At 44.0% G+C, this 26,847-nt stretch overlaps 2 protein-coding genes across 2 annotated transcripts in view; both read right to left on the reverse strand.

Annotated features, from left to right (window-relative positions):
- wu:fb13g09 (multidrug resistance-associated protein 5) overlaps positions 1–26,847 on the reverse strand; it is a 141,292-nt gene that overhangs the window by 100,191 nt on the left and 14,254 nt on the right. The window contains 4 exon segments of the mRNA XM_034181897.1: positions 8,899–9,132; positions 11,051–11,198; positions 25,644–25,799; positions 26,208–26,390. Of these exon segments, the coding sequence (XP_034037788.1) occupies positions 8,899–9,132; positions 11,051–11,198; positions 25,644–25,799; positions 26,208–26,380 (711 nt within the window). The 5' untranslated portion in view covers positions 26,381–26,390.
- Positions 6,165–8,533, reverse strand: LOC117520583 (multidrug resistance-associated protein 5-like). Its single transcript, XM_034181896.1, has 2 exons — positions 8,375–8,533; positions 6,165–6,420 (listed from the first exon to the last, which is right to left on the reverse strand). The coding sequence occupies exons 1-2, from the start codon at positions 8,495–8,497 to the stop codon at positions 6,226–6,228; spliced, it is 318 nt and encodes a 105-aa protein (XP_034037787.1). The 5' UTR covers positions 8,498–8,533; the 3' UTR covers positions 6,165–6,225.

A 26,847-nucleotide genomic window follows, 5' to 3' on the forward strand; every position in this document is an offset into this window, starting at 1 on the left:
AACTTTAGTAAAACACTGGGTCTCTTACGGGAACGCTTTTGTAAATTTCTCTTAAACTTGCCATAATGTTTTTAGAGCAATGGGCTTGTGCTAAAGTGTCGCATCATATTAAGCAAATGCTTGAGCATTCAGATAACTGTGTAGATTATGTGTAATCTTCAAACACACCTTGCAGTGCAGTGGGATCCAGAGTAGTACCATCTCAGCTCATCTGCCAACTTCAGCAGCCCTCCACCTCTCTTGGAGTGACCTGATGTGTTACAAATGTGCAGGCACACAGGGCACTCGCCCACTATGTCAGCAAGGGACATAGCTACTGGGAAACAACCCTAGGTCATCATCAGCATCATCACTGCCACTTAACACGAACATGGAGGTCCAGAAGAAATTCATCCAGGCATCTAACTAGGAGGCTGCCAACTGTTTCAGAGTTTCAGCAGCTTTCTGTCTTGCCTGTCTTTCCTCTTCAGCTTTCTGTCTATCGGTCTCAAAGGTCTGATGCCATCACAAACCGTTTTCCTCCAAACCAATCTATCTGCTGGGGCTGTAGCCCAGTCAACAATCTTGCAGTCTTTAAAGCTTATTTTAAGGACATCCTTGTACCTCTACTTAGGAGCGACAACACAACGTGATCCAGTAGAAAGTTGACTGAAGAAAGAGAAGTTGTTTTGGACGTTGCATGTCCATTCTCACCACTGGGAAACAAACCTAGGTAAGCCAGAGGGATACCACCGCAGACACTCCCCAAGTTCATAATTGGCCTTTTGGTCTTAAATGCCACCAAAAGGATCCCCGGCTTGCAACCTTTCCTGCAGCCACCGCAAATTTCCCCAGTTGGTCCAAAGACAAGACTTTATTATCTTTCAAATACACTTTGCAGTGCAGTGAGACCCAGAATACCATCTCAGCTCACCCACCAACTTCAGCCCCCCCCCCCCCCCCCCCCCCCCCCAAAAAAAAAAACAATTAAGGCTACACATTCAGTCCATACTTGGCAGGTGTGCTCAACTGGGGCATTGATATTGGTGACAATGAGATTGTAATGTTTTCTTGTCTGAAGTGAAACTTTAAGTCCTTATGGTCAGAGAAATACAGGGAAGCACAGTGTGTTTAAACATAGGGAAACACAGTGTGTTTGTTGTGATTTAATTCCACCGAGAGTTGGACCATCACACTGAAACAAGGAAGTAACTATTTGACATATAATGTTCATCACATTAAGAAGAAGGGTAAGTCTCCATCACTTAGATGAATGAATATTGCATGTCATAAATGGTTCTTCAGACACATCTAGTCACGGCTTGGCTTGGCCTAACTCCATTGTTAACCTGGTACACAGAGTCCGGGTAAACTCATCCTTCAATTCTTAAGTTGAACTTTTGCCATTGTGAGCGTGCACCAGGCTGCTTCCAGTTCAATGGTTAAGTTGAGTTGCGACGATCAGGAGTCTGGCTAAGGGCCCTGTCCCACTGGGTGAGGAGAATAATTGCGCATGAATTGAGTATACAAGTACGGGCGTTCGTTGTCGTCCGCAACAAAATGGCCAAAATGACAAATGTCCCAGTATGAATTACGGATATATTAATAATACATAGCGAAATATATGATGAACAATCACGGTTATATAAACGCATGTAGTGAGGAAACGGATCCGCCACATTGAGATTATCATCGGCAATATTACGGGTGTATTATGAGTGCATCGCGCATGTGTGCGCGTTGCACGGCATCTGCATTGCGGTCATAAAATAAGCTCACTGGGGCCGTCCAGCATCACTATTCACACCAACAATACAGGCTCTGGAGCATTTGCTGGCCTTGGACAAGTTGATCACAGAGTTAATGTTCTTGATGTCATGCGAGTGTTAACTGTTCATGAGTTTTGGGGAGCGGGAGGAGGGAAGCCACTCGGGATGTGAGACGTGTTTTTTTTTTTTTTTGAGAGTGGTCACAGAAAAAAACTTCCGCGTGAGTTGTGGGTAAACAACAACTTTTCCTTTTGTTGGTGTTAAATAAAAGTCCTGGATTGCAGCAGCTACGTCTTTGTGGCTCTACACAGCCGGACCGGCACTGACGGCAGGTATGTCGCTTTCTGCCACATACGAGGTCTGTTAGAAAAGTATCCGACCTTTATATTTTTTCAAAGCCATATGGATTTGAATCACGTGTGATTGCATCAGCCAAGCTTGAACCTTCGTGCACATGCGTGAGTTTTTTCACGCCTGTCGGTTGTGTCATTCGCCTGTGAGCAGGCTTTGTGTGAACAGTGGTCCACCCCTCTCGTCTGATTTTTATTGCGAATAAATGTCTGAACGATTTGGAGCTTTGCTGCATCAATTTTTTCCAGAAACTGTGAGAGACCTCCAGGTGGTAACCATTCGGAAAATTCAATGGCTTTGAGGGACGATTTTACAGGGATTACACAGATTAAGGAGTGCTCCAGCCGGTTTAAAGACCACCCACAGCTGCTGAGAGCGCGCCGCACTCCGAGCGCCGATCGACAGGCTCAACCCCACTGAAACAACCAGATCATTTCCAACGTGAAGGCTTTGTTGATCCGGGACCGTCGTCTGACTTACACAAAAACGGCAGGAGACGTAGACATCAGTACTTTTTCGGCACATTCCACTGTTACAGGAGTTTTTTTCATGGAAAGAAAAGCGGACGGATGCGCCACCGTGCTGCTCATGGCGCGGCCCAAAACCACCTCTGTGTTGGTCTCACAGGACGGCTTTGAGATGGCTTTCAGACGGCTGTCGGTGGGGTTTTCAGTCATGTGACTAACCGAGAAATTGTGGATAGGCCTGGATGTGCCAGAACATGTCCTATGAGGCTTCATCACACCGTTGCTTTGCGCCATGCGGCTCCACCGCGACGCGCGGAATTTCTCTGCACGTCTGTCTCAATGTGCCAAAAAAGTGCTGATGTCCACATCTTCCGCAATTCCTGTGCTAGTCAGAGGAGTCCGGCTTAAAACACAGCGTCCAGTCTGGAAATGAACGGCACATTCCACTGTTACAGGAGTTTTTGTCATGAAAAGAGGAGCGGAGGAATTCCGCGCGTTGCGGTGGAGCTGCATGGCGCAAAGCAACGCCGTGATGAAGCTCTGCAATCACACGTGATTCAAATCCATATGGTTTTTGAAAAAAATAAAAGGTTGGATACTTTTCTAACAGACCCCATATAGTACTTTGGGTTTACGTGACGTGTTGTTATGCATTCACAGATTGTCCTCAATCAGCTGCAAAGCAGATGTAATAAAAACGCTTTATCATGGCCAATCTGTATGCATTCGCTACAACATATTTTAGTTTGTGATGTGGACATGATGGGCATGCAATGTATCTGTTTTACACACTGTCCCGGTACGCTGCTAAGCCGCAAATCCCCGTCAGTTGCGGATATCAGCGGTTAATGGCAGATATACAGAGTGAGTATGTATTCTGTATGAACTGGAGTATGTATGGAGTATGTGAGGCGGATGTCATCCGCATTCAGATTTTTGAACAGCTCAAAATCCTGGCTGCGGACATGCGTGCCTCTGCGGATGATCACAGGCGTGTTGGATGACGGCCGACTCATACAGGCATGTTACATGGATATTGCGGATGTTTGGTGAATATGGGCCAATTTTGTGCGCAATCCATACGCCAAATCCTCCTAACTGCCCGTGGGACAGGGCCCTAAGCTACTATAGAATTTTGAAAGCAAAACTTGGTAGCATTTAAACTGACCTTCCCCGACTTCGCTGAGCTGTGTAGCTTGACAGCTCATAATTTTTTCACTAGGTCTGTTGCCACCAAGACAAAAATATATCTTTACCTCATACCTCCCTTTCATAGGTAAACCTGGACAGTGACATCACCTTTGGCAGTTGATTTCAGAGGCTTCGGTGGCAGGACAGCCCCCACACATCATCGGTAGACAAGCTGGATGTCCTTATAGGCTTGACTGCCAAAGGCTAGAGCCAGTGAAGAGTCGTAAAGGGAAGAGGCCGGCGTTATCAACTGGGTGTTGATGCCTGGAATAGAGAAGCAGAAGACGTGGAAATGGATGAGATGTCTAAAAATGCAGACACACAGAGGTGTTATGTTAACAGTGCAGGCCTGCACAGGCCACCTGAGAAAGAACGATGCTTTTACTTGGCAGACTCAAAAAAAAGACAAATTGTGCCTGTAATGTTTGAACAGTAATTTGCACAGACTTCACAGAAATGTGAAGGAGGAGCGGCGAAAAAAGGAGGTAATTTATCAGTCATCACATGGCTGCCTGTTACTGGAGGATAAGCCTTCTTTACCTACTCATGGCCTCCTCTCCCATACAGTAAACACACACAGATGGCAAATATGGACACATTACATCTGCTCCACTTAAGGAGACTCAACCTGTGAAACCAAAACAAGCTCACAGTTCTCGGATATTGTTTACCTGTGTGTGATCCTGAAGGGCTTTAGAAGATGAAGACTTTGGCGGTAGCGCCCGATTCTCTTTGGGCCCCTCTCCACAGATGCTTCCTCTTCCTCTGGCTCTGGCAGCAGTTGCGGCGAGGACAGCGGCAGGCCCTCCACCCGACCAGCCACTTCCACGGCATCAGGAAACATGATGGGCCCCCTGGAGATGGAACGACAAAATGATATTCATTGGAAGGAAGTTCCAGAACTGTGGCTGCAACTGAGTAACGCTGCTGCTGGACCAAAACCTCACAGTATTTCTGGAAATCATGAAAATATTCTTCCATTTGATGTCACTTCCTTTCTAATACCCAAACGCCTATGCATCTACCAAATACAGTGAGTGAATGAATAGATCAATACTGTAAATGACTGAGTCAATGCCCTCCAGTTTTTAACACTATAACTCAAAAACAACAAACGCCATCATCTAGCACACCTCCAAATTAAAAGTGCATATAATGAGGATATACTACTTAAAATCGGATGATTTTTAATGAGCCACATCAATCAAAAAAAGAACTTTGTGGTACTTATGTAATAACCCATGGACCTACTTGCTACCTGTTGGATGGATGATGGAAATTAGGAGCAGCTTAGGCTTAGGATGTTATTTAGCATCAAACAAGGTTGTTTTCAGTTTCTTTCATTTTCAAAGCTGAGGTCAACACTGTTTTTCTGCAATAAAAAAAACAAACAAACAAGAAACCCAAATCAATTTAAAGCACACTTTAAACCTGTTAAAAATAACAGGAACAAGCTGAGACCTGTTGTGTAGCCTGACAACAGGCCTGAATTAGGCCGGATACTGGCCTCTCTCTCCTAGCCTGTGATTGGTTCGCAGCAGAGACGCTAATGTCAGCCTCACTTTGGTGTCGCACAAGCGCTGCTCTCCTATTGGTCATTTAGGAGTGGGAATTCCCACACCTAAATGGCGGCCAGTATCCAGCCTAATTCAGGCCAGTGGGCTACCTGCTGCGGGGAGCTTCTTGTAAAGTTAGTGTTAAAAACTCATAATTCCTAATCAATCATTTCACAGTAAAAGCACTTTGGCAAAGTTGCAACATCACTGCTAGGCGCTTACATTATAGCAAGCTAACGATGCTTCATAGACGGTGTTCAACAAACACACTTAAATATTAATAAGTTTGGTCTGTTAAGACGTTTGGAAACATTGCAAACCTGAAATAAATTATATCGCACATGTGACAAAGCAAATAAAAGAGTTAAAGTATTTCAGGGTTTTGTTCTTTCGTGGGGGATAAGTTGGAGTGTGAGATCGACAGACAGATTGGGGCTGTGTCTGAGGTCCTGCAGACACTATACCATACAGTCGTGGTGAAAAAAGAGCTGGGCCAGAAGGTGAGGTTCTCGATTTACTGGCTTTATCATGAGCTTTGGGGAATGACTGAAAGAACAAGGTCACAGATGCAAGTGAGGGTGAGAGTGAGGGTGAGAAGCTCAAACATCTGGGAGGGACCAGGAGTAGAGCTACTGCTTCTTCACATTGAAAGGAGCCAGCTGAGATGGGTCAGACATCTGCTGAATTCCAGGCAGATACAACTGGGAGGAGTCTCTGGGAAAGACCCAGGACAAACTAGAGAGACTACATTCAATTTATTTTCATTTATATAGCACCAAATCACAACAAAGCTGACCCTTTAGATTTAGGACAGTTATTGTGAAGTTGTGTCACTGGGCTGTGAGAAACTGCTATAACTACTTAAAGAAGGACACCCAGTCCTTCTTTTGAAATGACACTTCATGATGTAATTCACATTCCCAAGAAACACATGACTTTGTAACATAAAAGCCACTCACTATGAACATTCTGAGCAAAGGCGTCTTCCCAGCAGTACATCTTGATGAACTTTATGCATCCCAAGATCTCATTCATCAACCTCACACGCCGGTCAGTCACCGCGACACACTTCTTGCGGAAATACGCTGTCAATCTCGATGCAAGCATCTGTTCAGACGAAGAGAGAGACGGAATGATGACAAGAGAAATAAGTGGCAGGACGAGAAACGAAAGCAGACACAATCACATTAACTGAGCTGCAGGCCTGTCCCGGGGAAGCGGAGTGATAAATGCTTTTCACATCAATAACAGAGTCTCTGAAATTGCAGTTTAGACTGAGAATAATTCAAAAAGAACAGCTACAAAGGTGACAGGAGTGTAATGGCTGAAAAGTTACAATGCCTTGAAACCATCATTACATTAATGAGTCATAACTCCAGCAAAATGCCTGATAATTTCTCTTGGTAAAACGTTAACAAATTGCAATTACATCACTAATCAGCATGAATAAACACATCCATTACTTTGGTGCAACTTATTATAATGAACCATGCTGAAAGTCAATAAGCCATAACTGTCAAAATGCTAAATTACAATGTCGTACATTCTGCAACTAAAATGATATTCAAATAGTATTGTGCTGAAAATAACTAAATGGTTTTCAATGTTTCAAGTTAGTTCGTGGCTTCCTGTTACCTAAGAGGTCCTTGGTTTTGTTATATTTGACCATACACATGCATTATGGATACAGCGATTTCTGCATCTTCAAAATGTGAGGTCATTAACTGTAAAATCCACAGTGACTTTGACACTATCATGTTTTCCCTCACATCATAACTAGAGGATGCATAAATGTAACTACTGCAAGACAGGACCAACAAACTGTATTCTACTATGTTCAAAAATCAAGTCCACGGAGCTGCTCATGACATCATCAGCACAAGAGGAGGACAGATTGTTCAGATGTTTTACAGATGTGAGTATTCATGGAAGAAAGTCTGATTAGGGTCAGATTAAGACACACCAGCACAGACCTCCAAGCAGAGGGTTTATTGATAGTTAACCTAATGGCCAACTCAAAATCTGCCATAGTCGTGAGAGAATGTTACTATAGGATTTGGGCTGTGTTGTGGAAAAGCTATGACTTTCAGCCCAGAACATGGCTAGATTTTGTGCAAGGAATTACGGCAGCACAAAGTTACTTGACCAAGACACTACAGCCACTTCTCCTCACTCTGTTGGTGCAACATGGTGGCAACAGCAGACTTGTATTTGAACATGAGTATTAGGCTTCATACACAGCAAGGGTAAACCCAAATTTACTTTGAAACAATACTACCCGTGTTATGCATGTGTTCTTCCTACCCTGCTCTGTTCATAGTTCCATAAAGCAGACAGGTGTGTTGAAGTCATGAAGATCTTTCAGATACTATAATTAACTATCACTTGAGAGCAGAGCCGGGAGAGGAACAATGTGCAGCACGTATGCAAGTTTGGTAACCGCCGTCACAGCACGGCTTATTTCTTTATCACTAAGCTTTCAATCATTATTTACAAAATTACCTTTGAAATTTGGCCAGAAACATTGCTGTATAAATTGTTCTAATTGCCCATCATTGTGTGCTCTATTAGTGAAAATTTGAGCCCTGTACGGTTTGAAACCGTATCTCACTTTTTGCAAAGTCTTAGAGGATCTGGGAGAGTGCCAACTTTGGCATGCTTTTGTAATGCCTTGCAATTCCGTGGAGCCTGTAATACCATACTTTTCCATGACATTACTGGAAAGTTTTCTGTGCTGAAGCGACAGTACAGGTGGTTATTTTTGCAGACGTCACATGGTGTAAATCTGGTGTGTTACATCATCAGCCATGAGCTACGTAGATCACATTCATGGACAACCGTGATATTTATACACCAGTTTGTGACAGTCATAGATAGACTGTCACTGACAGATCCATTTTCATGAAAGTAAAACTTGCACTTTACTGTTTAAACCGCTAATGTTGGTGTGTTTGTGGGTGTAGGCGTGGACGTTTGCACAAAACCTGAAGTTATGCTGTAATTTGTTCATTATTCTTGCAATTCCTCTCACTGATTTCAATGTCAGAAGGTGAACTAGTACCATTGCAGGGTAGAAGATGACAAAAATAATGGAACCCAGTAGTGCAGTGGGACCCAGGAAGTACATGGTGTAGCAGAGACCCAGTATACCCAACAGGGGTCCTCCAGCCAGCAGGCAGCCCATCGACACTGCTTCATACAGCCGTTGGCCATCAGCAGAGCAGATATTGAAACTAGACAGACAGACAGAGGGACACGTGATTTACCTGATAAAGGATAAAAAAAACTGCAGCAAATAGAAAACAAAATTCTTAGAAGACATCCTGAAACTTCAGCATGAGTAAGTTTATACACACACTTATTCCCCCATGTAATATTTGTTGGACAATGATTCCTTTTAAGCTGCTGAATGACTAATCTTAGACAGCTTTCCTCCCCTCGGGCTACAGGATTTGTAGAGATCTAAGTACAAATGGTGGAAGAGCAGAAGCCAAATCCATCTAGTTCATTTGCATGTGGTGCCCTGCAGCGTGGGATGATTTAGCTAATTTACAGATGAGTCCCCTCCAGGGTTATACCACCTACCTCGCCTGGACTGATATCTTTAGTGCTACGCAGGTGGAGGATCTTGTTGAAGGCAAACGTGAGCGATGCTCCACGGAGGCGTGTTGCAGTACGGTAGCTGACGGCCCACATGAGGGCCAGAGACCAGGATCGAATCAGTTTCGTGAGAAAGATTCCAGCCACCAGAGACAGACCGTATGGAATGGCGCTCTCTGAGTTCTGGGAATACTCTAGCAGAGCTCGAATCAGGAGAGCCTGGGCAGGGACAGGGGAGAAAAAGGAGTGAGCAAAAGAGGAGAGCAAAACAGAAAAGACAGCAGAAAGAGAAATGTGAGACAAAGAAGACAGACAACAGGCAGGTGCAAGGAGGAAGACAGTGATGTGTGAGAAGCGCAAGGGGCAAAAAAACAAGACAAAAAGAATGTGGGATGATGGTAACGAACAGGGCGTGGGACACATGAAAGAGAGAAGAGAGAAAAGAAAAAAAACCCAGAACAATTCAATCTAACGTATTAGAGATGACAGAGAAAATCCAGTAATCTTTAAATATACGCAATGCTAAAATGAGCACTGTGTTCTTTATAATTTGCAGTTGTTTAATTAATTATTATGATTTTATTGTCTAACGTACAATCTGTACATGTTCAAATCAAATCATTTGTTCATGCTGTGCAAATCAAGGAATATGCTGAATTGAGGGTTAATTTCCTGATACAAGCAGCCATTGTAGGACACGGAGCTTTCCAGATACTTGGAGCTCTCAATATTTGCAAGATGGGTATCATCTGTGCCAATAGTCAGTGCAGGTTGCTTGGAGTTTGGTGCAGGCTGATGGAGTAAACTGGTCTTTTCCAGACTAACTGTAAGGTCGAACAGCTCTGAAACCTCGGAAATGCAAAAACATCATCGGCAGTGAAGACTTCCTGGGTGCCTCATGGAGGCTCTTGGTTTTCTCACTGAGGCAACAAAGGTTGAAGAGGTAGTCATGTGATGGTGGTGTGAGGTCATAGCCCTGTTTTACACCATTGCTTATCTTGAAACCTTTTGTCATATGATCTTACTGTGGGCATCTGTTGTGCTCATTGGTTGTCCAAGATCATTTCTGTCGATGGTATCAAAGACTTTTGCCATTTCAAAGGAGGCAGGGCAGACAGACAAGAAAAGTGCATTGAACAAATATGCTTCTCCCATTGCAAACATAACATCCATGGTGCTTCAGCTTGTCCTGAAGCCACACTGTGCTCTAGAATACAGTGATAAGTGTGTTGTAAATGACTTAAGACTTTTCCAGCAATGGAGGGAAGTGAGATGCCCTTTGTTTCCACAGTCTGTTTTATTGTTTGTTGTAGTAGAGAGGAACCACCAGTGTCTTATCCAAGTCATCTGGCATGGCATCTTCCCTTCCCAAACACTCTGCAAGACATATTGGATGCTGGGGCCTGTGGCCTTGTATGTATATATATAATATAATATATATAATATAATATAATAATATAATATAATATAATATAATATAATATAATATAATATAATATAATATAATCCTTTGACAGACTGGTGTCCTGTCCACGGTGTACTCCGCCTTTGTGCAAAGACTGCTGGGACAGGCTTCAACCGCCCTGACCCTTAACTGGAATAACTGAGTTTAGAAAATGGTTATAATAATATAATATAATATAATATAATAAAGGAAAGAGAATTGCAAAAGAAAATCAAACAGCACCACAACAATCATCTTCATTTACCAACCGTATTAGACAAATTAAATGGCAAACCCGTCACTGTTTAAATACTAAATCCAGTTAATGCTGTTAGCTCCTGGTCATAGCATGCAGTGCAGCCCCTTTGTAAATATACAAGACAAACTTGGACAGGGAATGCTTTGTCCGAGGTGCAGAATCTAAAGCCAAAAGCTTGGTAGGAAAAACAAACTGCATGCTTTTGGACTAAAGCATGACTGGTCTAAACCAACTAATCTAAGGTATTAATATGAAATTTGCTAGCTGAGGCTTTGTAATATCCCAGTACATTTATATTTCCACACCAGTGTGAAACAGGATAAGGGTTTTTTTTTTCAGAAAATACACTGACAGAATTGGTACTTCATCCAAGCAACCATGCTGCAAAATCAGCACCAGCTAGTAAGAGAAAGGAGGATTTGGTGAGTACTCACAGGCACCACAAAGTCAGCGACCATCGTGAGCAGCAGGAAAAAGATGGCCACCAGTGTACGGGTTTGGCAAAACCTCCAGAAGACTCTTGTCAGGGACGCCCCGTCTCGCCCTCGTCTTTTCAGCTCATCTCGCCACAAAGATTCCAGCCTGAAACCAGTCAAAAAGAAGGTGACCTACAATGAATAACCATAATTAGACCCAGGAAGCTACTACCAAACACGTTATAGACCTGCTAATGCACTTTTATTATTGTGTATTGCCCCTTGAAAAGGGTAAAACCTCTTGTTGGCCAAATGCTTCTTTGTAATGACTCTATAAAGCAGCAGCAGAGCAGCTGCACAAAGTAATTTACACCTTAATGACTTTATTAAAAACGTATCAAAGACAGACTGAACATTAAACCAACTAGTCTCATGCAGCCTGATAATTACTACTTGAAACCAAGCGGTGATGAACCTAAGAGATCACAATTAATAGCATGGAAAGCTAAAAAGTCTGCAACTTGAGTCAGTCAAAACAAAATGTAATAAATTACGTGCTGCAAAATCAGTTCAAAAAGGGCAAATCAGGAAACATTAAATACTGCACTGAAAAGAACAGACAAAAAACCCCCAACAACAAAACAATATTAACTACATGCTCCAAACTAATGATCAACACAATTACGTATTGTATGAAACTTCTTGTAATTAAATACAATTTAAAATAATGAGCTCTATTTGTGTTCAATGTGCGTGCTTTGGTGTACTTCATGTAAACTCACCTAAAACTTTACTACTACTAGGCACCGTCTGTCTCGTAAGACAATGGGTCAACAAATAAACAAACAATAACAAACATATAAACAACAAATAAACAAACAAAGCAAGTGCCTTTCTGGATCACACAACAAACAACATAAAAAGTTACATCTTAGAATAGTTCTTAAAATGGCTAAACAGTTCGATGCTTGAGGGAAGGTCTCTCTTGCATGTTGAGATGGGGTGCTAGATGATGAACTGGTTGCACGTTGCTTACGGACTTCTCTCTTGTGTTCTATGCTTCATGTCTCTTTCCTCACTCTTTCTAATACCTTCTTCAACAGCCATCTTCCAGCCAGTACAATCTGCAGCTCACGTTTCCCAGGAGTCATGCTGGATATCAGTGGATTTCCTGTCACGTTTGCAGACATCTTTATACCTCAGTTTGGGTTGGCCTACAGATTGGGTTCCAGTAGCAAGCTCACCGTATAGAATGTCTTTAGGCAAACAACCACCCTCCATTCTGTACACACATCCAAACCAGCGCAGACGTCTCTGACTCAGTAGACCTTGGAAGCTGGATAACTTTGCTCAATTGAGGACATCTGTGTTTGGGTTCTAATCTTCCCATTTGATGACAATATTTCTTCTGAGACATCGCAGATGGACGCTATTCAGATGATGTTCCAGTGAGCAGGTCTCAATGCTGTACAGCAAAGTGCTGAGGACAAAAGCTTGGTAGACTCTGAGCTTGGTATTCAGTGTCAGCTTCTTATTTTTCCAAACTCTCCCCATCAGTCTGGCCATTACAGTGGTTGTCTTACCAATCTGTTTGTTAACTTTCGCATCTACTGACAGATTGTGGGTGATGGTAGCACCCAGATACATGAAGGAGTCCACAGCTTCAAACAGGTAACTATCTATATGACAATGGAGGATGGTTGGCTCATGACATTTGACTTCTTTAGGCTTCAGTCCAAATTCCTTACATGAGAGAACTTGTCTATGCATAACTGCAGAGCTTCCTCTCTGTGTGCCAACAAAGCTGCATCATTTGCAAAGAGCATCTCCAAGACTACAAGAATGTGACTGACTTTTGTTTTTGCTCTCAGACGGAATAGGTTGTAAAGTTTACCATCAGATTGTGTGTATAGGTAGATGCCTTCAGAACAGTTATCAAATGCATATGAAAGAAGGAGGGAGAAGAAGATGCTAAACAAGGTTAGTGCAAGTACACATCCTTGTTTAACTCCACTGCAAATTGGGAAGGCTTTGGATGTAGATCCATCATATCGGACAGTGCCTTTCATATCGTCATGGAATGAGATAATGATGAGCAATGTTGGAGAGCAGCCAATCTTATCGAGTAGAGTGAAGAGACCCTTCCTGCTGACAAGGTCAAAGGCCTTGGTGAGTTCTGTGAATACAATGTAGAGAGGCCGGTTTTGCTCTTGACACTTCTCTTGTATCTGCCTCAAAGATAATATCATGTCGATGGTTGAGCTACCTGTTACACAGTCGCATTGTGATTCTGGGTAGATGCAGTTGGCAAAAATTCTGTCACAGTTTCTGTTGACTATGGCTCCAGATAGTGCTCCAACCATCTACCCATATCCCTGTCTTTATCTGTGATGGTTTCTCCAGTTTTCGACTTCAGAGGAGCTGTCTTCTTCACTGGTGGTCCCAGTGCCTTCTTGATCCCTTCATACATTTACCGAACATCACCAGTATCTGCAGCATGCTGAAGGCCTTGACAAAGTAGGAGCCAGTAGTCATTCGCGCAGGATTTTGCTGTTTGTTGTGCTGCCTTCTTGGTATTCTGTAAAATGGCTTAAGTTCTTGGGTGTTAGGATTTGGGTTTTGTTTGCTGTTTGTTTGTTTGGGTTTGATTGTTCTGTTACTCTCTGTTATGTTTAGTCTCTTGCTGGTGTTTTTCCTGCTTGGGTCTGTCTGTCCCCTTCTCTTGTCTGTCCCTGCTGACTCTTGGTGGTGGGTGTTTCCCTCTCTCTGGCCACACCCTCTTTCTGGAGTGTTCCACGCACACCTGCTCTCAATCCGCACTCATCACCTGGGTGTTTATAAGCTCCTCAGTTTGTCTCACTCCTTCACCAGATTGATGCGTCTTGTGCCTTCTCTCCAACTCTGTTTTGTGTATTCTCGACCTGCCTGCCTCACGTGTGTTACGATTACCTGCCTGTATCCTCAACCGCGCCTTTTGCCTGATGATTCTGATATTGTTACTCTTGTTGGACTGCCTTGCTGTTCCTGGACCCCCTTTCTGTTTCAGTAAACTGCTTTTACTTACAGAGCTTGTCCAACCCCTGCATTTGTGTCAGCCAAACCAGTCATCTAGACCTCTATTGGGTAGATTTTATTTTTCGTTCAACCAGGGTCCAGTCACCTCCTCACACTTCCCCTGCCGGTTTAGTTGCAGACGCCCTGACCCTGAAACATGGGGTACTGGCTTAAAGGATACCAGTAGCAGGTACACTGACTTACCTGGAACTTAAAACCTAAACGTTTAAGTCAGTGATGAAGTTAGTTCTTTCAGTTTCTATCTTTTGGATCAGGGTCGCCACAGCAGATCCAGTATAGATCTGCATGTTGATATTGCACATGTTTTAGGCAGGATACCGTTCCTGACACAACTCCACATTCCATGGAGAATGGACACAGGTGGTCTTGAACCGGGAACAGTTTGTTTTGGAAGCAAGTGCGCTAACTGCTTGGTAACCCCTCTACCCAAAACTTTAATTCAATGATTTAAAATCAATCAATCAAAAAATTAGTTATTAATATTGGTGGCATGGTTAATGGGTGCAGCATTTCCCGCCTCCCAGTTTGCATATTTATAGGATGTACACATTCCACAGTGCTCCTACAATGTATATTTTATTTATCTATTTTTTATTTTTACCTTTTAGCTTATACTTTTATTATGTCCTAAATTGATTTTGTTGTTTTTGTCTATTTTTTAATTTGTTATAATTATTATTATTATTATTATTTTTATCAATATGTATATAACATAAATCTTTATAATGAAATTCTACACTTTGTTCATGAAGCATAAAAAACATTTTTAAGTGTTGTTTACAGATGTTATTGCTGGAACCAACCCTTGAACAGCTTCTAAAATGCTAAAATACCCTTGGCAGTATGAGCATAAAAATAGGAAACAGAATGTGACCTTTTAATCACTGCATTATTTATTTATAACACGAGCACTGTGTTGTGAGCAGAAGCTAATGGGCTAATTAACGTTACTGTACAAGGCACAAAGAACTCAAGAGGAAACTGCTTCTCGCCACTACTGAACAGACAAAAAAAATGCCATGAAGAACCTAAACTTGCACACATTTATCTCACTAAATGTAAATACTAAGTCCCTTGTTTTCACTCGGAGCTGCCACACCAGATCCGTGGTGATTGGCACATGTTTTACACTGGATGCCCTTCCTGATGCAACTACATTTTACCAGGAACCTTCCACACTGAAAACAAGCGCACTTGGCCACCATCCCGGCTTCCTCCCTGAATGTAAATAACTTTTAAATGAGTACAGATATTTACAGCATCTGTGACGGTATGGGGTGTGTTAGTGCCCATGGCATGGGCAACTTACATCTGTGATGGCACCATCAATGCTGAAAGGTACATCCAGGTTTTGGAGCAACACATGCTGCCATCCAAGCAACGTCTTTTTCAGGGACGTCCCTACTTATTTCAGCAAGACAATGCCAAGCCACATTCTGCACGTGTTACACAGCGTAGCTTCATAGTAAAAGAGTACAGGTACTAGACTGGCCTGCCGTGGTGCATTATGAAGGGCAAAATATTACAACGGAGACCCCGACTGTTGAACAACTGAAGTCGTACATCAAGCAAGAATGGGAAAGAATTCCACCTACAAAGCTTCAATAATTAGTGTCCTCAGTTCCCAAATGCTTATTGAGTGTTGTTAGAAGGAAAGGTGATGTAACACAGTGGTAAACATACCACTGTCCCAGCTTTTTTTGAAACGTGTTTGCAGGCATCCATTTCAAAATGATCAAATATTTGGACAAAAACAAAGTTTATCAGTTTGAACATTAATATAGTCTTTGTGGTGTATTCATTGAATATAGGTTGAAGAGGATTTGCAAATCGTTGTATTCTGATTTTTATTTACATTTACACAACGTCCCAACTTCATTGGACTTGGGGTTGTATGGTAGTAGTGGCAGATATCAATAAAAGCACCTACTTTACATCCTTCCCAGATATTACCACACGACAGTGGTTTGTGAAATGGACACATTTGCAGTCTCCTGGCCACACAAGATTAATCACCAAGTGCTGCCACATTTGTTTGGTTGTTGTGGATTCCCTACAGAAGGAACAGCTTGAGCTACAACAGGGGTCCCTCCAGGAGCAATGCTGGTGACCCCTGAGATACAGTATTTTTTAATATAGAGTCATTGACAAAATCAGATGTAAACTTCAACCTCATATTATATTCTTTCTTTTTCAGTACAACACACTATGTCAGCTTAAATCAAAGTGAAATACAACGGTATACGGTATTAGTGACACCTCACTTTGTAATACAAGTGTACCAGAACACAGAGCAGATCATGATAAGAAACATTCAAGATGTAATCATGTAAACAGACCACAGAAGATGTCAGCATTTTTCTCTAGCTGCAGAGAAACAGCAACCCAAAAGAGAATGTGCTTTTAAATGGAACTGAAATGTTGCTAGCAGCCATCCTGAACCTCTGCCAGATGGCAAGAGAAGTTAATGTTTCAGAAGTGTGTTGGCAAGGACATCACATTCAAGGTTCGCACCTCCCTGAGCACCGACAAGTGACAACTCTCTCAGGGTGCCCCCCCCCCACATTCCCTGCTTGCTATCGGCGCTGCTTTCCATTGGCATTGCTTAACTGTTCCTGCTAGGCTACAGTTGTATGTGAACACAAAATAACTGCCCCCCCCCCCCCCTCCCTCTCATCCATGCCAATCTATGAGCTCTTTACCACGTAAAACAAAAGCATAAAGGCTCTTAACATCTGAGCCTGCACCAGTACCATCAACAGAAGAATTCACTTAAACCTAGACAGCTGTGACCACACACAGTTAAACACATAAATATTCACACAATAGAAAATGTTGACCAGACCATATAGAAGTTGAAAGAGAGCAATGATATGAACTCAAAGCGCATCCATACAACTTTAATGTGACAATACTTGCATTCTCCTCGGTTGAATACAGTAGAATTAAAGACTTTTTTTTGCATGTAGTGTTCTGCCCTTTAAGGGATGAAACTAACGCCATAAAAAATTAAATGATCATTTTTAATAAAATCATATGCAGTGTCACTGAGGTGGTTAGAAAGCTCCTCGGTGGCAAGCTCCTGGGGTGGATAAAATCCGTCCTGAGTACCTTAAATCTCTGGATTGTGGGGACTGTCTTGGCTGACATGCCTCTGCAGCATCGCGTGGCGATCGGGGACAGTGCCTCTGGATTGGCAGACCAGGGTGGTGGTCCCATCTGTTTAGAAGGGGAACTGGAGGGTGTGTTCCAACTATAGGGGATCCACTCCTCAGCCTCCCCGGTAGAGGTCTATTCCAGAGTACTGTAGAGGAGAATTCGACCGATGGTCGAACCTCGGATTCAGGAGGAGCAGTATGGTTTTCGTCCTGGTCGCGGCACACTGGACCAGCTCTACACGCTCCATCGGGTGCGTCGAGGGTTCATGGGAGTGCGCCCAACCAGTCCACATGTGTTTTGTGGATCTGGAGAAGGCTTTCGAGCCGTGTCCCTCGGGCACCATGTGGGAGTGCTCCGGGAGTACGGAGTCCCGGGGTCTTTTGCTAAGGGCTATCCGGTCCCTGTACGACCGCAGCAGGGCTTGGTTCGCATTGCTGGTAGTAAGTCAACCTGTTTCCAGTGCACGTTGGCCTCCGCCAGGGCTGCCCTTTGTCACCGTTTCTGTTCTTATTTTTATGGACAGATTTCTAGGCGCAGCCAGGGTGTAGAGGGGGTCTGGTTTGTGGAACCACAGAATCTCGTCTCTGCTGTTTGCGGACGATGTGGTTCTGTTTGCTTCGTCAAATCAGGACCTTCAGCGTGCACTGGAGTGGTTTGCAAGCCGAGTGTGAGGCGTCCGGGATGAAAATCAGCACCTCCAAATCCGAGGCCATGGTTCTTGACCGGAAAAAGGTGCTTTGCCCTCTTCAGGTCGGTGGAGTGTCCTTGCCTCAAGTGGAGGAGTTTAAGTATCTCGGGGTCTTGTTCACGAGTGATGAACGGATGGAGCGTGAGATTGATAGACGGATCGGTGCAGCATCTGCAGTGAAGAGAGAGGTGAGGTAGGGGGGCAAGCTCTCGATTTACCGATCGATCTACGTTCCGATCCTCACCTATGGTCATGAGATTTGGCCTCATGACCGAAAGAACGAGATCGGAGTACAAGCGGGCCGAGATGAGTTTTCTTCCGCAGGGTGGCTGGGCGCTCCCTTAGAGATAGGGTGAGGAGCTCAGTCACTCGGGAGGAGCTCGGAGTCGAGCCGCTGCTCCTCCATGTCGAAAGGAGTCAGTTGAGGTGGCTCGGGCATCTTTTCTGGATGCTCCCTGGACGCCTCGCTCGAGAGGTGTTCCGGGCACGTCCCATTGGGAGGAGGCCCCGGGGAAGACCCAGGACACGCTGGAGGGACTACATCTCTCGGCTGGCTTGGGAATGCCTTGGGGTTCCCCCGGAGGAGCTGGGGGAGGTGTGTGTGGATTGGGAGGTCTGGGCGGCTTTGCTTGAGCTGCTGCCAATGCGACCCGACTCTGGATAAAGCGGAAGAAAATGGATGGATGGATGGATCTGCAGTGTATGACTGCTTGAGACTGTAAACAAAAGACGTCACCAGGTCCTGGGAATCAGAGCAGCTATCTTTGGTTTAGGGGCATTTGCCTTTCAGAAGTCATACTCTGTCGATCAGGTTACTTGACCATTGCAGAACTTTGATTTATTTGCATCCAAACGTCTTGGGTTTCCTTCAAGTATACTTTGGATGATGTTTCATCTGCACCATGACTGAGGTTTCAGGGATTTGGCTAAAATGTTAACCAGTAACACAGCTCTCAACTCCTCAGATTTCATAACACAACATCTACAATACCTCACGGTGATGTAACAGCATATATGACAATGTTATAGCCTCACGGAAATGTACACAATTACCAAAGTCTGTCAAAGTTCTGGGGGGGATACATTTTTTAAGATATATTGAAAATCCAGAGATGTAGTTATTAAAAGATCACCACACAATTGTGGAATATCCCCATTCACCAAGGACCCTCCCAGACCCTTTAAGGTTTTACAAGGTAGAGACAAGGTTTCAAACCATGACCTTTTGGGATACATATTTGTGAAAGTGAGTTTGGGGCTTAAATTTTCACCAACAGAACATATACTGATGGACGACGATGGACTATCCCAATTCATCATTAGATTAGATTAGATTAGATTAGACAGAACTTTATTAATCCCTTGGGAAGACTCCCTCAAGGAAATTGAGGTTCCAGCAGCATTGTATAGGCGTATAGGAGCACACAGAGCATCAAAAGTGCAAGTTAAAAAAAAACAATCATGCACACCCCCTGGACTCTTTATGGGTTCTACCGTAGGCATGGAAAAGGTTTCAAAGCCTGACTTTCTGTGATGCTGATGCATATCCATGGAGAACACAATGGGGTTTAAATGTACTCAGACTGAACTGGTCTTAATTTTCTGTTGGCTGTACACTAGGTGTCAGATCATCTATCTCCATCTCTGTCTCACCCTGTCCCCTGCATGTCCTCCCTCACCACATACTTAAATCTCCTCCTGTCTGGTGGCTCCATCCTCAGTATCCTTCTCCTTATATACCCCATGTCCCTCCTCTGCACATGTCCGAACCAGTTCAATCTCACCTCTTTCACTTTGCCTCCATACCACGTGACCTGTGCTGACCCTCTGATATGGGCATCCTTGTATTTGAGGTCATGTTAATCATTTAATTTCAACACCAACAAAAGTTCCACAGAAGACTGGACTTCCTCAAACAGTCACCACCCTGTATTATGTTGAGTCACACAGCCACGAAATGGAAAAGGCATTAGTTTCATTTTCAATAAATTATAAAACAATAAACAAAAACAACCACCTACTGAGCTTTTGTAAGTTCATTCTCTGTAGCTGCTGACATTTCTCACACAGATTGGCAGGGGCACAGGCCTGGGCGAGCCTGAAGCCAGTCACTGACGGCTAATAAGAGGGAAAGACGCACGTCACAAGTAAAGCAGTGATGTAACATCAAGTCAGGCATGAACACTCACCGTAATCTCTAATCTTTGTTATTCTTAGCACCTTTTCTACGCAGCACAGCCCTGCTGTACTGATATGCAACTGTACTGGATGTTCATTAACCAATTCTCACTGCACAATCAGACACTGTACGGACAGCAACATTTGTTCAGAGACGGCACAAACATGAAAAAGAAAAAGCCTGAAAATCCACTCACAGCAGGAACTGTTATAACTGCAAATTCCCACTCTACGACGGTGCCAAATGCAACGCCAGAGCCTTGGCAGGACACCTGTTTTCCTGTTACCGTATATGTTTGCACATATTTATTGCCACATTAATCTTGCTCACATGTCAAAAACCAAAGGTCCTTCACTGTTTGTCTATGGAAGAAAAAACAACCCCAGTGACCTTCCCACGTGCTGAGAGTGCAACAGCACAACGCAGATTCAAGATTCAAACAACTTTACTGATTCCTAAAAGAGCAATTCATCTTCACACCGGGTCCCCCAGCCTTGATTTCCTTGTTGAAAAGATGGTGTCAATAGCGCTGAGGGACTAGCTGATCAATTCCATGGTTATTCCAAATATAGTTTGAAGAATTCACAGTCTGGTGAAGTTGGGACTTTTGAAGGTTGGGGCAGAGATAGAGAAATACAGAAAGAGAGGAGAGAGGAGGACATGCGACCACCCTCGCCGAGACCAAGTTCACCTCAGGATTTTACCACTACACTACTACCTACACTGTTAAAAAAAAAAAAAAACACTAAAGGACAGGTTCTGTTGTGTTGGGGGGGTTTGGCTGGGCATTTTGGGTGTTCTTTTCTTTTCTTTGCTCTCCAGGTGGTATGCAAACTGATTTATTGTCTGTGGAGAAGGTGCTGGCAGAAGAGTCCTTCACCCTCATCAACGTGATATGCAGCACCTGTGGATGATGCTCACGTGCAACCTTAAAGACTTTCAGCTGAAGCAGATAATGAGATGGCGTTCTGCATTTAAGCCATGTGTGATTCGAGCAGAATTGCCGGGAACTCGACCTTGTGATGTTCGTTTGTGAGACGCTGAGGACCGCGCCTGGGTTGACACATCGTGCCTGTGAAGGAGGACGGGTGAGGGACACATGCTGTCAGCACACATCAGAGGTGATTTGATTGTCTGAATAATTGTTAACAGTAATTTGGTATTTTGTTACGCAGTATATGTGAATATTGATGAGAGTTGTGCAGCTCGCTTCTCACGGCCGTGGCGTGCGGACAGATGATCCTCCACCTGTTGTGAGAAGCTGCTCATTTACATAAAGCTTAAATTCAGACCTGAATGTGTTGCTGATAGTGTGTGCCTTTGAAGGATATTAGTTGTAGCTGCTGACTTATCTCACCTTTTCTATCCTTCGCAGAGTCGGTTTGTTGTGTCCACCTGGGGGGTGTTTGGCGGTGAACGTGGGTCCAGAGGCGCCGGGCTTCGATCCCTTTGGACGCTGGAGAGCGCGCCGTCCTTCACTCCACCAGACAGACGCGCTTTATGTTTGTACACCGTGTATTGCACAAGAAGGGGAAAATAAATTGTTTTGTTATTGGAACCGCTTTCTGGTTATTTTAGCGCTGGGTTCAGTCAGACGCAGGTCCGCTCCTCAACCCGCGTCGGCACATAACAAGGTTCAGGGTTTTAACTTTAGTAAAACACTGGGTCTCTTACGGGAACGCTTTTGTAAATTTCTCTTAAACTTGCCATAATGTTTTTAGAGCAATGGGCTTGTGCTAAAGTGTCGCATCATATTAAGCAAATGCTTGAGCATTCAGATAACTGTGTAGATTATGTGTAATCTTCAAACACACCTTGCAGTGCAGTGGGATCCAGAGTAGTACCATCTCAGCTCATCTGCCAACTTCAGCAGCCCTCCACCTCTCTTGGAGTGACCTGATGTGTTACAAATGTGCAGGCACACAGGGCACTCGCCCACTATGTCAGCAAGGGACATAGCTACTGGGAACAACCCTAGGTCATCATCAGCATCATCACTGCCACTTAACACGAACATGGAGGTCCAGAAGAAATTCATCCAGGCATCTAACTAGGAGGCTGCCAACTGTTTCAGAGTTTCAGCAGCTTTCTGTCTTGCCTGTCTTTCCTCTTCAGCTTTCTGTCTATCGGTCTCAAAGGTCCTGATGCCATCACAAACCGTTTTCCTCCAAACCAATCTATCTGCTGGGGCTGTAGCCCAGTCAACAATCTTGCAGTCTTTAAAGCTTATTTTAAGGACATCCTTGTACCTCTACTTAGGAGCGACAACACAACGTGATCCAGTAGAAAGTTGACTGAAGAAAGAGAAGTTGTTTTGGACGTTGCATGTCCATTCTCACCACTGGGAAACAAACCTAGGTAAGCCAGAGGGATACCACCGCAGACACTCCCCAAGTTCATAATTGGCCTTTTGGTCTTAAATGCCACCAAAAGGATCCCGGCTTGCAACCTTTTCCTGCAGCAACCGCAAATTTCCCCAGTTGGTCCAAAGACAAGACTTTATTATCTTCAAATACACTTTGCAGTGCAGTGAGACCCAGAATACCATCTCAGCTCACCCACCAACTTCAGCCCCCCCCCCCCCCCCCCCCCCAAAAAAAAACAATTAAGGCTACACATTCAGTCCATACTTGGCAGGTGTGTCCAACTGGGGCATTGATATTGGTGACAATGAGATTGTAATGTTTTCTTGTCTGAAGTGAAACTTTAAGTCCTTATGTCAGAGAAATACAGGGAAGCACAGTGTGTTTAAACATAGGGAAACACAGTGTGTTTGTTGTGATTTAATTCCACCGAGAGTTGGACATCATCACTGAAACAAGGAAGTAACTATTTGACATATAATGTTTCATCACATTAAGAAGAAGGGTAAGTCTCCATCACTTAGATGAATGAAATATTGCATGTCATAAATGGTTCTTCAGACACATCTAGTCACGGCTTGGCTTGGCCTAACTCCATGTTAACCTGGTACACAGAGTCCGGGTAAACTCATCCTCAATTCTTAATGTTGAACTTTTGCCATTGTTGAGCGTGCACCAGGCTGCTTCCAGTTCATGGTTAAGTTGAGTTGCGACGATCAGGAGTCTGGCTAAGGGCCCTGTCCCACTGGGGAGAGGAATAATTGCGCATGAATTGAGTATACAAAGTACGGGCGTTCGTTGTCGTCCGCAACAAAAATGGCCAAAAATGACAAATGTCCCAGTATGAATTACGGATATATTAATAATACATAGCGAAATATATGATGAACAATCACGGTTATATAACGCATGTAGTGAGGAAACGGATCCGACACATTGAGATTATCACGGCAATATTACGGGTGTATTATGAGTGCATCGCGCATGTGTTGCGCGTGCACGGCATCTGCATTGCGGTCATAAAATAAGCTCACTTGGGCCGTCAGCATCACTATTCACACCAACAATACAGGCTCTGGAGCATTTGCTGGCCTTGGACAAGTTGATCACAGAGTTAATGTTCTTGATGTCATGCGAGTGTTAACTGTTCATGAGTTTGGGGAGCGGGAGGAGGGAAGCCACTCGGGATGTGAGACGTGTTTTTTTTTTTTTTTTGAGAGTGTCACAGAAAAAAACTTCAGCGTGAGTTGTGGGTAAACAACAACTTTTCCTTTTGTTGGTGTTAAATAAAAGTCCTGGATTGCAGCAGCTACGTCTTTGTGGCTCTACACAGCCGGACCGGCACTGACTGGCAGGTATGTCGCTTTCTGCCACATACGAGGTCTGTTAGAAAAGTATCCGACCTTTATATTTTTTTCAAAAGCCATATGGATTTGAATCACGTGTGATTGCATCAGCCAAGCTTGAACCTTCGTGCACATGCGTGAGTTTTTTCACGCCTGTCGGTTGTGTCATTCGCCTGTGAGCAGGCTTTGTGTGAACAGTGGTCCACCCCTCTCGTCTGATTTTTATTGCGAATAAATGTCTGAACGATTTGGAGCTTTGCTGCATCAATTTTTTCCAGAAACTGTGAGAGACCTCCAGGTGGTAACCATTCGGAAAATTCAAATGGCTTTGAGGGACGATTTTACAGGGATTACACAGATTAAGGAGTGCTCCAGCCGGTTTAAAGACCACCCACAGCTGCTGAGAGCGCGCCGCACTCCGAGCGCCGATCGACAGGCTCAAACCCCACTGAAACAACCAGATCATTTCCAACGTGAAGGCTTTGTTGATCCGGGACGTCGTCTGACTTACACAAAAACGGCAGGAGACGTAGACATCAGTACTTTTTCGGCACATTCCACTGTTACAGGAGTTTTTTTCATGGAAAGAAAAGCGGACGGATGCGCCACCGTGCTGCTCATGGCGCGGCACAAAACCACCTCTGTGTTGGTCTCACAGGACGGCTTTGAGATGGCTTTCAGACGGCTGTCGGTGGGTTTTCAGTCATGTGACTAACCGAGAAATTGTGGATAGGCCTGGATGTGCCAGAACATGTCCTATGAGGCTTCATCACACCGTTGCTTTGCGCCATGCGGCTCCACCGCGACGCGCGGAATTTCTCTGCACGTCTGTCTCAATGTGCCAAAAAAGTGCTGATGTCCACATCTTCCGCAATTCCTGTGCTAGTCAGAGGACGTCCCGGATAAAACACAGCGTCCAGTCTGGAAATGAACGGCACATTCCACTGTTACAGGAGTTTTTGTCATGAAAAGAGGAGCGGAGGAATTCCGCGCGTTGCGGTGGAGCTGCATGGCGCAAAGCAACGCCGTGATGAAGCTCTGCAATCACACGTGATTCAAATCCATATGGTTTTTGAAAAAAATAAAAAGGTTGGATACTTTTCTAACAGACCCCATATAGTACTTTGGGTTTACGTGACGTGTTTGTTATGCATTCACAGATTGTCCTCAAATCAGCTGCAAAGCAGATGTAATAAAAACGCTTTATTCATGGCCAATCTGTATGCATTCGCTACAACATATTTTAGTTTGTGATGTGGACATGATGGGCATGCAATGTATCTGTTTTACACACTGTCCCGGTCCGCTGCTAAGCCGCAAATCCCCGTCAGTTGCGGATATCAGCGGTTAATGGCAGATATACAGAGTGAGTATGTATTCTGTATGAACTGAGTATGTATGGAGTATGTGAGGCGGATGTCATCCGCATTCAGATTTTTGAACAGCTCAAAAATCCTGGCTGCGGACATGCGTGCCTCTGCGGATGATCACAGGCGTGTTTGGATGACGGCCGACTCATACAGGCATGTTACATGGATATTGCGGATGTTTGGTGAATATGGGCCAATTTTGTGCGCAATCCATACGCAAATCCTCCTAAACGCCAGTGGGACAGGGCCCTAAGCTACTAAGAATTTTGAAAGCAAAACTGGTAGCATTTAAACTGACCTTCCCCGACTTCGCTGAGCTGTGTAGCTTGACAGCTCATAATTTTTTTCATATGTCTGTTGCCAACCAAGACAAAAATATATCTTTACCTCATACCTCCCTTTCATCAGGTAAACCTGGACAGTGACATCACCTTTGGCAGTTGATTTCAGAGGCTTCGTGGCAGGACAGCCCCCACACATCATCGGTAGACAAGCTGGATGCCTTATAGGCTTTGACTGCCAAAGGCGAGAGCCAGTGAAGAGTCGTAAAGGAGAAGAGGCCGGCGTTATCAACTGGGTGTTGATGCCTGGAATAGAGAAGAAGAAGACGTGGAAATGGATGAGATGTCTAAAAATGCAGACACACAGAGGTGTTATGTTAACAGTGCAGGCCTGCACAGGCCACCTGAGAAAGAACGATGCTTTTACTTGGCAGACTCAAAAAAAAGACAAATTGTGCCTGTAATGTTTGAACAGTAATTTGCACAGACTTCACAGAAATGTGAAGGAGCGGCGAAAAAAGGAGGTAATTTATCAGTCATCACATGGCTGCCTGTTACTGGAGGATAAGCCTTCTTTACCTACTCATGGCCTCCTCTTACTCCCATACAGTAAACACACACAGATGGCAAATATGGACACATTACATCTGCTCCACTTAAGGAGACTCAACCTGTGAAACCAAAACAAGCTCACAGTTCTCGGATATTGTTTACCTGTGTGTGATCCTGAAGGGCTTTAGAAGATGAAGACTTTGGCGGTAGCGCCCGATTCTCTTTGGGCCCCTCTCCACAGATGCTTCCTCTTCCTCTGGCTCTGGCAGCAGTTGCGGCGAGGACAGCGGCAGGCCCTCCACCCGACCAGCCACTTCCACGGCATCAGGAAACATGATGGGCCCCCTGGAGATGGAACGACAAAATGATATTCATTGGAAGGAAGTTCCAGAACTGTGGCTGCAACTGAGTAACGCTGCTGCTGGACCAAAACCTCACAGTATTTCTGGAAATCATGAAAATATTCTTCCATTTGATGTCACTTCCTTTCTAATACCCAAACGCCTATGCATCTACCAAATACAGTGAGTGAATGAATAGATCAATACTGTAAATGACTGAGTCAATGCCCTCCAGTTTTTAACACTATAACTCAAAAACAACAAACGCCATCATCTAGCACACCTCCAAATTAAAAGTGCATATAATGAGGATATACTACTTAAAATCGGATGATTTTTAATGAGCCACATCAATCAAAAAAAGAACTTTGTGGTACTTATGTAATAACCCATGGACCTACTTGCTACCTGTTGGATGGATGATGGAAATTAGGAGCAGCTTAGGCTTAGGATGTTATTTA

Source organism: Thalassophryne amazonica, chromosome 11 (assembly GCF_902500255.1).
Source record: "Thalassophryne amazonica chromosome 11, fThaAma1.1, whole genome shotgun sequence".
Classification (NCBI taxonomy): Eukaryota; Metazoa; Chordata; class Actinopteri; order Batrachoidiformes; family Batrachoididae; genus Thalassophryne; species Thalassophryne amazonica.